The sequence below is a fragment of the Bos grunniens genome, chromosome 19 (assembly GCF_055505025.1).
Source record: "Bos grunniens cultivar Pamir isolate PY7600 chromosome 19, Bosgru_T2T1.0, whole genome shotgun sequence".
Taxonomy (NCBI): domain Eukaryota; kingdom Metazoa; phylum Chordata; class Mammalia; order Artiodactyla; family Bovidae; genus Bos; species Bos grunniens.
Genome location: NC_141183.1, coordinates 49,884,782 through 49,900,600, shown reverse-complemented (window position 1 = coordinate 49,900,600; position 15,819 = coordinate 49,884,782). Strand labels below are relative to the sequence as shown.

At 41.7% G+C, this 15,819-nt stretch overlaps 1 protein-coding gene across 9 annotated transcripts in view; it reads right to left on the bottom strand.

The window, feature by feature from the left end:
- The window catches only part of ACACA (acetyl-CoA carboxylase alpha), a 286,860-nt gene that overhangs the window by 139,743 nt on the left and 131,298 nt on the right, over positions 1 to 15,819 (bottom strand). For all 9 annotated transcript variants that reach the window (XM_086360402.1, XM_086360403.1, XM_086360410.1 and 6 more), the window contains 7 exons: positions 14,939 to 15,089; positions 13,308 to 13,442; positions 12,573 to 12,719; positions 11,378 to 11,566; positions 10,272 to 10,372; positions 9,082 to 9,170; positions 2,927 to 3,051 (listed from right to left, as the gene is read on the bottom strand). In XM_086360402.1, the coding sequence (XP_086216528.1) occupies positions 2,927 to 3,051; positions 9,082 to 9,170; positions 10,272 to 10,372; positions 11,378 to 11,566; positions 12,573 to 12,719; positions 13,308 to 13,442; positions 14,939 to 15,089 (937 nt within the window). The remainder of the gene's footprint in view (positions 1 to 2,926; positions 3,052 to 9,081; positions 9,171 to 10,271; positions 10,373 to 11,377; positions 11,567 to 12,572; positions 12,720 to 13,307; positions 13,443 to 14,938; positions 15,090 to 15,819) is intronic.

Genomic DNA, 15,819 nt, shown 5'->3' with positions numbered 1-15,819 from the left:
TTTAAAGTGGCTATTTCTAAGAAATGTTATATCCTCCAGAGTTAGCCACCTAGGCAGATAACTGAGAGAGTGGCACTGTTGTTAACCAGAGATGTGAAGCAGATACTTTCCCTTCACTCTGAACCATGCAATAAAATATAGCAGAAGATGTGTAGTTTTTTTCCCTCCAAGAAGAAAGGATGGAATTAAGGTACCAAGAATGCCAATCCCACAAAAAGGCAAGAAAGAAAACCAAAGGAGCAAAAAGGTAATACAGTCTCCCCAAAACACAAACATGTAGCAGCGAGGCAATTAATTGTTCACGGAGTACGAAATTGTTCGTGGGATGGGACTGGTGGGGGTAGGTTTTGAAGACCAGTCCGACTGTCCTGATTCCTACCTAGAATGAGCAAGAAAAACCAATGAGTGGAGAGCTTACAAATCATCTTTAAAAATCCTCAAGGGCACAGAAATTCTACCCACTGGTCAAATGTACATCAGTCCCACTCGTGTTTACTAGTCTCCCTTCTCATTGCCTCTTTCTACTAATTCTCAAATTACTGAGTTATGGGGACAAAAGCATGTATCTACTACCAATCCAATAATTGAGCTTCAGTTCAGTTCAGTTCAGTCGCTCAGTCGTGTCTGACTCTCTGCGACCCCATGAATCGCAGCACGCCAGGCCTCCCTGTCCATCACCAACTCCCGGAGTTCACTCAAACTCATGTCCATAGAGTCGGTGATGCCATCCAGCCATCTCATCCTCTGTCGTTCCCTTCTCCTCCTGCCCCCAATCCCTCCCAGTATCAGAGTCTTTTCCAATGAGTCAACGCTTAAGACGTCCATATAAATAAGACAGAAAGGGATCAAAGAAGATGAGGAATAAACTTAAGTGTGTTTTGAGTCCGGAAGGAACAGTACTAGACTTCTAACAGTTACTTTTTGTTATTAAGTTTTGGATATGAGAGCCATTGCTGACATTCATAGAACAAACAAAAGTTATAATGGGACTGTACATTGGCTACATAGGGCTTCCCTGGTGTCTCAGTGGTAAAGAATCTGCCTGCCAATGGAGAAGACACAGGTTTGATCCCAGAGTCAGGAAGATCCCCTGGAGAAGGAAATGGTAACCCACTCTGGTATTCTTGCCTGGGAAATCCCATGGACAGAAGAGCCTGGTGGGCTACAATCCCTGAGGTCACAAAAGGGTCAGACACAACTTGGCAACTAAACAACAACAATGCTGGCTAGATAAGACTCCATTATAAAGCTACTGTCGTGAGTGACAATAGGAATGGGGAAACATGAGGCAACTGCGAGTAGAGCCACGGGCTTTGAGTTCTTGTATAAGATGATATGAATAAGCCTCTTCAATAAATGGTGCTAGGAAAACTGGACAGCTACCTGTAAAAGAATGAAATCAGAACAGTTCTTAACATCATACACAAAGATAAACTCAAGATGGATTAAAGACCTAAATGGAAGATCAGAAACTTTAAAACTCTTAGAGGAAAACATAGGCAGAACACCCGATGACATAAATCAAAGCAAGATCCTCTGTGACCCACCTCCTAGAATAACGGAAATAAAAACAAAAGTAAACAAGTGGGACCTGATTAAAAGCTTTTACACAGCAAAGGAAACGATAAGCAATGTGAAAAGACAACCCTCAGAATGGGAGGAAAAAATAGCAAATGAAACAACTGACAAAGGATTAATTTCCAAAATATCCAAACAGCTCATACAACTCAATACCAGAAAAACAAACAACCCAATCAAAAAGTGGGGAAAAGACCTAAACAGACATTTCTCCAAAGAAGACATACAGATGGTCAACAAACACATGAAAAGATGCTCAACATCAGTCATTATTAGAGAAATGCAAATCAAAACTACAATGAGATATCACCTCACACCAGTCAGAATGGCCATCATCAACAAGTCTACAAACAATGAATGCTGGAGAGGGCGTGGAGAAAAGGGAACGCTCTTGCACTGTTGGTGGCAGTGTAAATTGATACGGCCACTATGGAAGATGGTATGGAGAGTCTTTAGAAAACCACCATATGACCCAGCAATCCCACTCCTAGGCATATCCCCTGAGGAAACCAAAACTGAAAAAGACACATGTATTCCACTGTTCACTGCGGCACTATTTACAATAGCTAGAATATGGAAGCAACCTAGATGCCCATAGACAGACGAATGGATAAAGTTGTGGTACATGTATACAATGTAATGTTACTCAGCCATAAAAAGGAATGCATTTGAGTCAGTTCTAACGAGGTGGATGAACCTAGAGCCTATCATACAGAGTGAAGTAAGGCGGAAAGAGAAATATCATATTCTAACACATATATACAGAATCTAGAAAAATGGTACTGAAGAATTTATTTACAAGGCAGCAATGGAGAAAGAGACATAGAGAATAGACGTGGACATGGGGAGAGGGGAGGAGAGGGTGAGATGTATGGAAAGAGTAACACGGAAACTTATATTATCATATGTAAAATAGATAGCCAATGGGAATTTGCTATATGGCTCAGGAAACCCAAACAGGGGCTCTGCATCAACCTAGAGGGGTGGGGTGGGGAGATGGGAGGGAGGTTCAAAAGAGAGGAGATATATGTATACCTATGACTGATTCATGTTGAGGTTTGACAGAAAACAGCAAAATTCTGTAAAGCAATTATCCTTCAATTAAAAAAATAAATTCATTTTTTAAAATGATATGAATAATTGGCAGAACAATTCTTTCCCAACTGGAGCAAGTTCCTTCAGGTCAAGGGCAAAGACAGGCGTGAGAAACTATTAACCCACAACCCGAGCCCTGCTCATCCCAGAATCACACGAGACAGGAGCTTTCCCTCTGACCAGAGCCATCACAGGGAGAAACACTTTTTCGTCTCGTCAGCCATCCTTACAGGTTCTGAAAAGTGGTACTCACGATAAGCATGGTGACCAGAAGATTCTTCCTGGTGACCTGAGCATGAGAGAAGATGTAGTTCAGCACAGTGTTCATATCACTCTTGTTCTCCTCCCGGAGGGCGAACACGCACTTGTCATAGTGGCCTACGAGCAGCAAAAAGAACCGGTCACCACCATGTACGCACGTTCACATTTACATGCTATTTAGAAAATTAATAAGCAGTGAGAAGAAACAGCTTGAGAATTTTCTTAGGTAGATTTCTATAGAATTGGCAGTGTGGTTTATTAAGAACAACTCTGGGCTAGGAGTCAGGTAATCTGGTATAAAAGCCCTGGGCTCAAAGCTTAGCTCTGTTACCAAATGGTGATGCGCTCCTGGGCAAATCACTTTACTTCTCTAAGTCTTATTTTCATTTAAAAATTTTGACAGGTGGGGAAGGGTGTGTCTTAGGGCCTGAGAGTCCACCCCCGACCCTTACTCTAAACTCTCTTATTTAGCTTCCTGCAGTGGTTTCCTTGGGCTTCCCAGGTGGCACTAGTGGTAAAGAATCCACCTGCCAATGCAGGAGACCCCAAGAGACATGGGTTTGATCCCTGGGTTGGGAAGATCCTCTGGAGTAGGAAATGGCTACCCACTCCAGTATTCTTGCCTGGAGAACGCCCTGGACACAGGACCCTGCTAGGCTACATCCACAGGGCTGCAAAGAGTTGGACGAGACTGAGCGCACAACCTGAGCAACGTGGTTTCCTTAGAAGAGAGGGTTCAGCTACTTAAAAAGAGATGTCAACACCATTAAACCCCAGCTAGAGATTCTGGTTCCATGTTCCACTCACCAAAACTGTTTCACCTCAACTAGAAGGCGTGGTTTTAGTTCAAAACTAAAACACCCAAACTTATCAATATCCACAAGAAGGATGGCTGCTTCCTCTGGAATCAACATTTTCTCTTCTAAGTCCACAGAATAGTTAAGCAATGCCTAGGAATTCCAAATCCAAACTAAGACACAGATCAGGAAGAACCCTGCATGAAGGTAAAAGGTCTGTAGAGAGATACAGTTATGCGTATTTTCATTGGCCTTTCACAAGGCCACCAGAGGCAGGTTAGTTCTCACGGGCAGGGCTGTGTTTTGCAACAGAAGCGTAAGCCTCAGGTATACCGTAGTGACTGCTACCACGGAATATAAGTAATATTCAGTTCTTTAGAAAACAGCTTACCTCAGAATTAAATTTACAAGTAAAGGAGAATGAGCATCCGAATAGTCTAAAGGGTCAGAATTTTTATGAAATCATGAAAATACTAAAGGATTATCACCTAGTTCAGACTGCATGTTAAGTTACAAACCACAACAGTGGCATTCAAACTGCACTGCCAGGTATTCCTAGAACATCAAGCACAATCAACGAAGGCAACTCTGCTTTTATCTGTTTGGTTTTTTTTTAAAGATTATTCTGATTTGGACCATTTTTAAAGTCTTTATTGAATCTGTTACAATATTGCTTCTATTTAATGTTTTGGTTTTTTTGGACAGGAGGTAAGTAGAATCTTAGCTCCCTGACCTGGGATCAAACCCACACGCTCTGCATTGAAAAGCAAAGTCTTAACTGCTGGACCACAAGGGAAGTCCCTTATCTGTTTTAAATATTAGTGACTGACATAAGATTTTTTTCAAAATCAACCTAAATATATTTGAAAAACAGTGAACTTCAGTATTTAGAGAGCTGCCAATTTCATAAAATATCCATTTGGGACAAAATGGAAGCTGTTGGTTATCCTATATAAATTCATATTTCTCCCTAAAGTGACAACAGAAATATATCTTGGTAATGGAAATTACTAGGGCCAGGGGAAATATGAAGAACATTTACCCAGGGGAGAGGCAGCAGAGACACTAAGCAGAAAGAAAGCAATGATGCCAAGTACCTCTTTTAAAAAAACTTTTTACTGCGACACATACATTCAGAAGAATAAACGCCCAAGTAACTACCATCTATCAGAACATTTTTAGTATCTTTGAAGGATCCTATGTGCTCCTCCTCAAAAATAACCACTAAACTGAATGTTATGTTAATCGTTCTTTTGCTCTTTACATTTATCACAAATGTGTGTGTGTACATATATATATGTATCCATGAATGTATATATTCACTTTTCCTGTTTTCAACTTGGTAACAATGGAATGTTTGGATCCTTCTGTAACTTGTTTCTTTCCCTGACCATTATGTTTTGGATGCATCTTGGTTCCATTTTCACTGCTGTAGACTAATCCATTGTAGAAATATACTAGAATTCAACTATCTATTCAACTTGTGTATATTTGGGTTGTTTCCAGTCTTGTTTGCTATTAATGAATAATGATACCACCAACAGTCCTGAATATGTCTCCTTAATAAACATGTGTAACAGTTTCTCTAGAGCATGTCATCTAAGAGTGAAATTGGTAGGTTGAAGAACATAAATAAGTTCAATTCCATTAGGTACTGATGAACTGTTTTCCAAAGTGGTTGTAACAATTTGCACTTCTACTTATACAAGTGGTGGAAGATGATGTGAATTTTAAATTTTTGCCAATCTTATTGTGGTTTTGGTTCATAGCTCTCTAATTAGTAAGATCGAACATCTTTTCATTGATCATTTGGGTGTGATCATTTGTGCTTCCTCTTCTCCAAATTATCTTTTTTTTATCTTTTGCCCATTTTTCTATTAGGTCATCTTTCACTTATTGACTCAAGGCAGTGCTCTACAGATTCTAATCCTTTCTCAGTTGTTACGATTTATAAATATCTTCCTCCACTTTATGGCTTGTATTTTCAAAGTCTTTTTATGGGATCTTTTCATGAACAGAATTTCTTAAGTGATGTCAACTTATTTATCCTTTTCCTTTATAGTTTGTTCCTGCTGGTTTTACATGACAAAATCTTCTTGGTCTTGAGGTCATAAGGATATTCTCCTAAAAATTAAGTAGTTTTGCCCCTTTAGTATGTGTTTAAGTTTTAAATTAATCTGGAATCGATTTTTGTGCATCTTGTCTAGGCTAGGGATCTTTTTTTTTGGAGGGGTGGTGGCAAATGAATAATCCATTACCCAGTAGCAAACTGTCCTTTCCCCATGACTTACAACACATGCCCTGTTGTAGTTTTTCATGTATCTGCCTCTGGGTTAACAGAGCCAATGTCCCATTGTTCTATTAATCTGCCCTAACACCAATATCACAATCTCTTCATTAATATGGCTTTATCTCAAATCTTGATATTTAACTGGACAAATACCTCCATAGTGTATTTCTTTAGAAGAATCTTGGTTACCTTTCATGTGAATTATAGAACTAGCCCGACAAATTCCATAGAAATACACTAGTAAGATATTTATTGCAAAGTCAATAAATCTACATATGAACTCCGAGAGAATCAACACTTTGCAAATATATATATTCCAATCCAAGGCCATGATATTTATCTAGATCTTTATTATTTCTACTGATTACAACTTTCTCCAAAAAAGGTTGCAAATTTTTTTGTTAGACTTATTCCTCAGAATTTCATATTTTGGGTTGCTATTTCAAATGGAATACTTTTCTAAACTGTTCTACTATAAAATTTTAATTTTGTATATTGACTTTTTAAATTTAATTAATTAATTAATTAATTTTGGCTGTGCTGGGTCCTTGCTGTGGTGCAAGCTTTTTTTCTCCCGCTGCAGAGAGCAGGTGCTACTCTTTAGCTGTGGTGTGTAGGCTTTTCATTGCGGTGGCTTCTCTTGTTGCGGAGCACGGGCTCTGGGGTGCGTGGGCTAAGTGGTTATGGCTCACGGGCTTAGTTGCTCTGTGGCATATGGGATCTTCCCAGACCAGGGATCGAACCTGTATCTCCCATGTTGGCAGGCAGATTCTTTACCACTGAGCTCCCAGGGAAGCCCCATATACTGACTTTTGTATCCAGCAACTTTGCTAGATTTTAAATAATTCTAATAATAAACATGTGGATACTTTGAGGCTTTCCGGGTAGACCTCATGTCATACCTAATAGTGGCTGATGTACTTCTGTACTCCTTTCCATACCTTTACTCCACTCCTCATACTTTTTATTCTTTTTTCTTGCCTTACAAAAGCAGCTGGGATATCCACTATGATGCTGAAGAGCAGTAATGATAGCAGGCATCCTTGTCTTATTTTTAACCTTAAAGAGATTGCTTTCAACATTTTACCACTATGTATGATGTAGCCTACAGATTTTTTTGTAGGAGAATTTTACATGATAAAAAGTACCATTTCATTCTCAGTTGGGCAAGAACTTATCATGAATGGATATTCAATTTTGTCAAAGGCTTGTATCATCCATATCTTAAGATGATGGCCATGTTTTTTCCTCTTTTTATCCATTACATGATAAATGATTCACATATTAATCAAGCTTACACTAGTGGGATAAAGACAACTGGGTTGTGACGTATTATTTTACACACTGCCAGATTCAGTCTGCAATATTTACTTGAGTATTTCTGCTTGTCATGAGCGGCAGAGTCATCCTTTAAAGATGGAAAAATGAGCAAAACAGAGCAAACAATATGAAGAGGCAATCTTTCAAATTCTGTGGCGTTTCACTGCCATCTTGTGGCAGAAAGCAGTATCTGCAGTATGGAGCTTTAAAATCTTAGCCACAGTGCTTTAGAGACGAAAATTCTGAAAGAGAAGGGAATACCAGACCACCTGACCTGCCTCTTGAGAAACCTATATGCAGGTCAGGAAGCAACAGTTAGAACTGGACATGGAACAACAGACTGGTTCCAAATAGAAAAAGGAGTACGTCAAGGCTGTATATTGTCACCCTGCTTATTTAACTTACATGCAGAGTACATCATGAGAAATGCTGGACTGGAAGAAACACAAGCTGGAATCAAGACTGCCGGGAGAAATATCAATAACCTCAGATATGCAGATGACACCACCGTTATGGCAGAAAGTGAAGAGGAACTAAAGAGCCTCTTGATGAAAGTGAAAGTGGAGAGTGAAAAAGTTGGCTTAAAGCTCAACATTCAGAAAACGAAGATCATGGCATCCGGTTCCATCACTTCATGGGAAATAGATGGGGAAACAGTGGAAACAGTGTCAGACTTTATTTTGGGGGGCTCCAAAATCACTGCAGATGGTGACTGCAGCCATGAAATTAAAAGACGCTTACTCCTTGGAAGAAAAGTTATGACCAACCTAGATAGCATATTCAAAAGTAGAGATGTTACTTTGCCAACAAAGGTCCATCTAGTCAAGGCTATGGTTTTTCCTGTGGTCATGTATGGATGTCAGAGTTGGACTGTGAAGAAGGCTGAGCGCCGAAGAATTGATGCTTTAGAACTGTGGTGTTGGAGAAGACTCTTGAGAGTCCGTTGGATTGCAAGGAGATCCAACCAGTCCATTCTGAAGATCAGCCCTGGGATTTCTTTGGAAGGAATGATGCTAAAGCTGAAACTCCAGTACTTTGGCGACCTCATGTGAAGAGATGACTCATTGGAAAAGACTCTGATGCTGGGAGGGACTGGGGGCAGGAGGAGAAGGGGACGACAGAGGATGAGATGGCTGGATGGCATCACCGACTCGATGGATGTGAGTCTCAGTGAACTCTGGGAGTTGGTGATGGACAGGGAGGCCTGGCGTGCTGCGATTCATGGGATCACAAAGAGTCAGACATGACTGAGCGACTGAACTGAACTGAACTGAAGTCATTAGTGACACTATACAGAGAAAGTGACGGATAAACTCCACCCAAACGATACACTGGAAAGCATTAGAAAATCTGAGCCTTTTTCAGATGCCTGTTGTTCATTCCATGGATGAGCTGCTGAGAGGCAAGCTCTTCAGATAGGCTTTCTCAATTTCAGCCTGGTCTGACTCAACTAACCCTCACTATACAAGGTCAAGAAGAGGCCAATGGGGAATGCTAATCTCTACTAGAAAAATTATGTCAGCCCTCTTGCAGAAGCACACTGATTCAGTCTCATCAAGTTGTGTTTTGTTGTTCTTTCTTTGGTGTTAGTGGGACAGAGCAGTTTAGTTTTTAAGGGACTGGTGAAAGGAGGAAGATGGCTGTTCGTGTCAAGTGTTGGTGACAGGATGGACTGGCTCAGCTATCGCTCAGCCCTCGAAGGAGATGCTTTCGGGTACAGAGCCTCAGGAAGGAGCTTACCGTTCTGGAATTGTGTCTCTACTCGCAGGTACTGCCGCAGCAGGTCCATCACCACAGCCTTCATGTGTCCTCGGATGCCACTGCGGTACCTAGGCAGACAGAGGAAGGTATAAATAAATAACATGAATTTAAGTCTAGAAGAAAATCCTGACAGGCTAACACCATTAAATAACCAACCATGAAATAATAAACCCAAAGCTTACTAGGCCTCCTATAGAACAGCCTTCCCTGTGTATATAGGACAGGACAGAAGCCAGTCTAGAGTCAATTAACCAGGTCAATTTAAAGTCAAGCCGGCCTCCCTGGTGCTCCAGTGGTTGAGAATCTGCCCGCCGGTGCAGGCGACGCAGGTTCGATCCCTGGTCTGGGAGGAACCCACGTGCCGTGGGGCAACTAAGCCTGTGCGCCACAACTACTGAGCCCGCGTGCGGCAACCACTGAAGCCCGCACGCCCTAGAGCCCGAGCTCCGCAGGAGAATCCACCTCCATAAGAAGCCAGTGTAGCTGGCAGCTAGAGAGTAAACCCTGCTCACGACAATTAGAGAGGATGTATGCACAGTGATGAGGACGTGGCACAGCCAAAAATAATAAATAAATAACATAAATCCAAGTCTAAAAGAAATGTGGCCACAGACAAGACTTTTTTCTTATAAAGAAATGGAGAAAAAGAGAGAGAGAGAGAAAACAAAAGCAAAACCACTTGATAGCCCTACCCAACAACACACTGGTTCAGTCCCTCATTGCTAAGCAGAAACGATCACGACAGCCTTGAAATGGCTAAGGGAAATCTGAAAAATTTATGAATATCTCAAAGTTGAAAAAGTCCTGTGAAGATGCCTTTAGCCCAATAGTTGATCCCATGAGCTAATAAGAGTAAATGTCAAAGAGGGCCCTATGCCAGAAGAAAAATTAGGTGTTCAAGGGAAATTGTAAGGAAAAAAGAAGACAGTGAGATTCATGCCTTAATAATTGATGGAAAGATGCCGAATAGAAAGAAGTCATCAGAAACGCTGGGTAGGAGAGTTAGCTCACGATTCTAAGATATTTAGTAGACGTAGGTATTTTCTAAGATACGAGGTGCTGTCTAAGTTCTCTACGGTGACCTGAAGGTAAACCTCTTTGTGATTACTGAGAAGGAAGGAAGGTGTGGGGACGGGCAGGTCTGGGACTCTGGAGTTCCATGTACCTACCTCTGCACCAGCTGGACGATGCTCTGAGTGTTCATGAAGAAGACTTCCCGTTCAGATTTCCGGTTCAGTGTGGCTGCGTGGCTGTCTAGGATGTTGGCAATCTAAAGTATAAGAAAGGAGAAAAATGAAGCCCAACTCAACAAAGGGACCTAAAACATTAGCCTGCATAATAGCATCAACACTAGGAATCCTGTTGTTGTTGTTTTAATTGGAGTATAGCTGCTTTAATGTTAATTTTTACTGTACAACAAAGTGAATCGGCTATAGGTAAACATATATCCCCACCCTCTTGAGCTTCCTGCCACCCCTGCCGCCATTCTCCTCTCCAAGTCATCACCGAGCAGCGTGCTGAGCTCCCTGTGCTGCACAGCACTTCCCACTACCACCTGTTTCCCACATGGCAGTGTCTACACGGCAGTGGCACTCTCCCGATCCATACCACCCTCCCCTTTCCCGACGGCGTCCATATGTCAGCTCTCTATGACTGGGTCTCTATTGGAATCTTCATCATTGTAACATGATTATTTCTATCTTTCACATGTTGAGAGCAGCTGAATGCTACTAGGCATAGTTTAGGGGTTCATTCATGATAAATAAGAAAGCAACGTCTCTGTCTTTTCACCCTTTGCCAGATGAGCTAAAGAGTGACCACAAAAACTAGCGCCTTACCAGAGGTCCTGACAGGCAAGACATGCTTAATGCCCCACTTGTCCAGCTTTAGTCCCTACATGTAAGTCTGGATCAGAGGCACAGAGTAATCAGCATGCTGCACAGGTAGTGAGGAAGTCTCTGATGAAAGAGCTACAAATATCCGCCTGCTTTAGAATCATGAAAGTACTTCTAACCAGGGTGCAGCCCCAGGGACAAACCTCTATGGGGTACACGACCAATATGCTTTTGTCTTAACCACAGATACCATACATTTCACACCCAACACTTAACTTACTGGGCTTGCATCATGAGGCAGTTTTGTAAAGTGCACAATGCTTAAAACTTCAAAAGTACAACATCCAGGCAGTGAGGAGGATCCAAACAGGAAGGACTCCCACTGCATGAACTCTAGGGCGGGCAGCCAGCAGAACATGGCAGCGTTAGTCTGTAAGTACCTGCTGGCTGGGAAACTGACAGAGCACGGATGTGATGTTGCTGGCATACTGAGCCATTTCCTTCTTGATAGACTTTTCCACGTTGGGCGGGATACGACCAGAGACGCTAGTCATGATATCCTGCAATTCTAGGAGAGGCAAGGAGGGGTCTCTGAGGGTCTTCATCAACCGTTCAACCCAGTCTTTCACCTGAGAAGAAGGAAATGATAAAACAGGATCTGGACAAAATTAACACAATCCCCCAAACAAAATTATATGTCTGAACTCACTACCATACAGTATAGCATACCACGCTTTATTGTGCACTGCTTTATTGCACTTTGCAAATATTGCGGGTTTTTTTTTTTAACAAACTGAAGATTTCATGTAAAACCTGTGTCAAGGAAGTCTATTGGCACCATTTTTCCAACAGCATTTGCTCACTTCATGTCTCTGTGTCACATTTTTGTAATTCTAGTACTTCAAACCCTCCACCAGCAAAACCATTGCGACTCCTTAAAGGCTCAGGAGATGATTTGTCTTTTTTAGCAATAAAACATTTTTTAATTAAGGTATGTACATTTTTTAGATGTAATGCTATTACACACTTAATAGACTACATGCCTGCTAAGTCACGTCAGTCATGTCTGACTCTTTGTGACCCATGGACTGTAGCCCACCAGGCTCCTCTGTCCATGGGATTCTCCAGGCAAGAATACTGGAGTGGGTTGCCATTTCCTCCCCCAGGGGATCATCCCAACCCAGGGATCGAACCCACATCTCTTATGTCTCCTGCATTGGCAGGCAGGTTCTTGATCAATATATAAACATAACTTTTCTATGCACTGGGAAACCGAGAAATTTGCGTAATTTTCTTTCTTGTAATATTCACTTTATTGCAGCGGTCTGGAATCAAACCTGCAATATCCCCAAGGTATGCCGGTACTTACTTTGAAATTATAAACAACTAACATTGTCCTTGTTCACTGGTTTAAATCCCAATTAAATGTGAAGTCAATGACAGAGATAAGAAGCAAGGATATAAAGACTTCAAATCCAACAATTAACAGTGGCAGAATTTTGGTCAAACAGCTCTATCTTCCTCCCTCTTAAAAAAATTCCCTGTATGAATTTTAAACTATGTTGGAGAACACCCATTCTCCAAGATATACACCTGTTCCCCTACCCCACCCCACCTAAGAAAAGTGATTCATACCCTGCTGCTAAAGAAAGGATCTGGAAGGCAGTATCCATTCATCACATTGACCAGATTATCCAGGACATAGTGGAACACTCGGTGGAGCTTCTCGCCTCTGAGCGCTGTGCTCTGGATCCGTGGCAGACTGCCTGTGTGAAGCTCAGCCTGTCAACCCCAATGAGAGATCAAGTCATCCACTACCTTCAGACACACCACTGCAACTTAGATTCATCATGTAAAATCAAGATTTCCCTTTAGGGACTTCCCTGGTGGTCCAGTGGTTAAGAGTCAGCCATCCAGGAGGAATTAAGATCCCACAAGTGGTGGGGCAACTAAGCCTGTGCAAAGCAACTGCCGAGCCCGTGTGCCACAACTAGAGAGAAACCCACACGCTGCACTAGAGAAGCCCACACACAGAAACAGAGAGCCCGCATGCCACAACTAAGACCCCATGCAGTCAAAGTAATTAATTAATTAAAAGAAAGAAAGAAAGACTTCCCTTTACTACATCCAGCAACAAGGAGAGAAGCATCATGAGGAAAATCACAGATTCTTAGTATCATAGTAACTCTTACAAATTCTAGATGCATGATACCAAAGGCACAAATACAAAGGCATAAAGCATAAAATGACGGGTAAAAAGTTGGAGAAACTGGAAAACCAAGGATCGAGATCACTTGCCTCTCCAGACTAACCCTACCGTGTACCCAGCTCTTGGAGAGCAATATTAAGAGTGTCTCTCCGCCTACTTGCCTGCTGGACCTTGCTGGGGTTGTCCAGTTGCATTTTGGCTATTACACAGCCCGGGTCAAGAGCTGCTCCAGGCCGCTTGACGTAATGGATACAGCCAGACTCTGCGGCTGTTAAGGTCATTACCATCTTCATCACCTACAAGGAAAACCAAAATCTCTCAGGACCTAGCTTTAGGGATTAATGACAACTGCTGATGGTTCCCGTTTCTAATGTTTAAACCCATTTTTGCCATGGTTGGTTTTGACTTGTCTTATACCGAGAAATGATGAACAATTTATCTTCCTCATACCTGTGGATCCAGGTACTTACACTGTCTGTCTATGATATCCAGACCAAAACCTAAGGATCATTCTCACTCCTTTTTCTCCCTTATCTACCAGTCACAAGCTAGGCTGAATGTATCTTCTAAACCTCTCTCAAAAATATTCCTGTCTTGCCAACCCTTCGGTTTAGGCCCTTATCACTTCTGGTCTAGAGGAGTTCAGAAATCTCCAAACAGGGACTTCCCTGGTGGTCCAGGGCTAGGACTCTGCACTTCCCGTACAGGGGGCCCAGGTTTGGGCCTGGTCAGGGAAACAGATCCCACATGCCACAGCGAAGAGTGTGTATGTAGCAACTAAGACTTGGTGCAGTCAAATAAACTTAAAAAATCAAGAACAAAAACAACCTCCCCAGAGACCTCTTTACATGCTATGCACCTCCAATAAGGCCACTAGAAGCAATCATTCTAGAGCTCAAATCTCATTCCATCACTTTTCTGTGTCATATCTTTTAGTGACACCACCAGCCTTGAGGAGAGCCTAAACTTCTTAGTATGTTTTATAAGGTCCTTTATGATCTCAAATTCTGACGACTCATTTGGCATCTCTGCTTGCCATTTCCCATTAAACCTCAGTCTGTTCTCAAGCGATGTCAATATGCACTTGCAGCTCCCTCTATACACCACACGCTCTCGCTTCTGTGCCTCTGTACGTGCTGTGCCTTCACCTTTAAACAGCGTTGCCTGGCCTTCCTCACCTGGTCTATCACTGTCTATCTTTCAATGCCAAGATCAAAGTCCCCTCTTTCAGGAATTCTTCTCGTGCTGCCCATCCAGCCCCATACTGACTTGGGCAGGTGGCCCTCTGCACTTTGTGCTCAGCCTTCTCAAAATTCATATTTCATGACAAGTCTGTTTCAAGGCCCCATTCCACCTATCATATTCTTTCTGTATAACCAGTACTTGGCATAATCCCTAACACTCAATAAGTGCCACTGCCCAGGATCTATTCTTTAGAGCTAGAGGTTCCTCATCTATCCAAGGAAAAGTATGAGCTTTTAGTGTGTTTTTAAAATCTTAAGGTTCAGGGAGTTCCCTGGCAGTCCAGTGGTTAAGACTGCATGCTTCCAACGCAAGGGGTGCAGGTTCCATCTCTGGTTGGGGAACTAAGATGCCACATGCCATATGGCACGGCCAAGAAAATATTTTTTTAAATAAAGAAAATGCTAAGGTTCATAACCCCAATTAAACAGATACTCTTTCCTTTCTATTTTCTACTCCCTTGCTGTTCCTCTCGAGTCCTAGTCCATCCCAGCCAACTCTTTCCCCACCTTCCCCTCCCATGACCCGGAAGCCCAGTGACCACCGTGACCTCGATCTCGGCATAGCACTGGCCAGCAAACACGTGGCCTCCATCCTCCACAATGTACTGGATCAACTTCCCAGCAGAGGGTGAGCGCAGCACCGAAGGGTCATTTTCCTTCTCAAACACACAAGTTTTATTGCCAATTGTGATGCGATATCTAGGAGATAATTGGGAGTATCTAAGTTAATAAAGCATCTTAAGTGGTAAAGAATAAAAGTAGAATAATGTCAATCTTATAAAAACCTGAAAACTTCACTGTACACACACACACACACAGACACACACATACAACATTTACTGCATCTTTGTTTACAATGCCAAATAACCAAAATTCCCTTCAATAATGGTCAAATTAAATTAATTATGGTACATCCAAATAATGGAAGATTATCTGACTGTTAAAAAGGATAGGCATCTCCATTGAGCAGGAAGAAAAAAACATGAAGGTGCTGATGATGTAACAGCCAAGATGTTTCAAACTCTTACTAAGTTCCAAGCAATGGTCTACACCCTTTCCATGTGTTAACTCATTTAATTATCACAACAACACAATGATTGGTGTTGAATAGTGTACAATATGTTAAAGGAAAAAATAAGGTGCAGAACTAAAGGTTACTTTTATTTGTGAATATGTTTAAAAGAAAAACACAGTATGTACATGTATATAACTTATATATGCACACAAAATTTCAGTAAAGACATATAAGAAACTGTTAACAGTAGTAGCCTATAAAAAGGGGGATTTATTTTTCATCGTCTGCCCACACTAGAGTGGTGGAGAGACATTGTTTTTAATTTTAAATGACTTCTGATACTCTTGAAATTTTTATTAGGTACATGTATTATTTTTTAAAAAATTAGAATAGACTTCCCCAAAAGACCTTGAA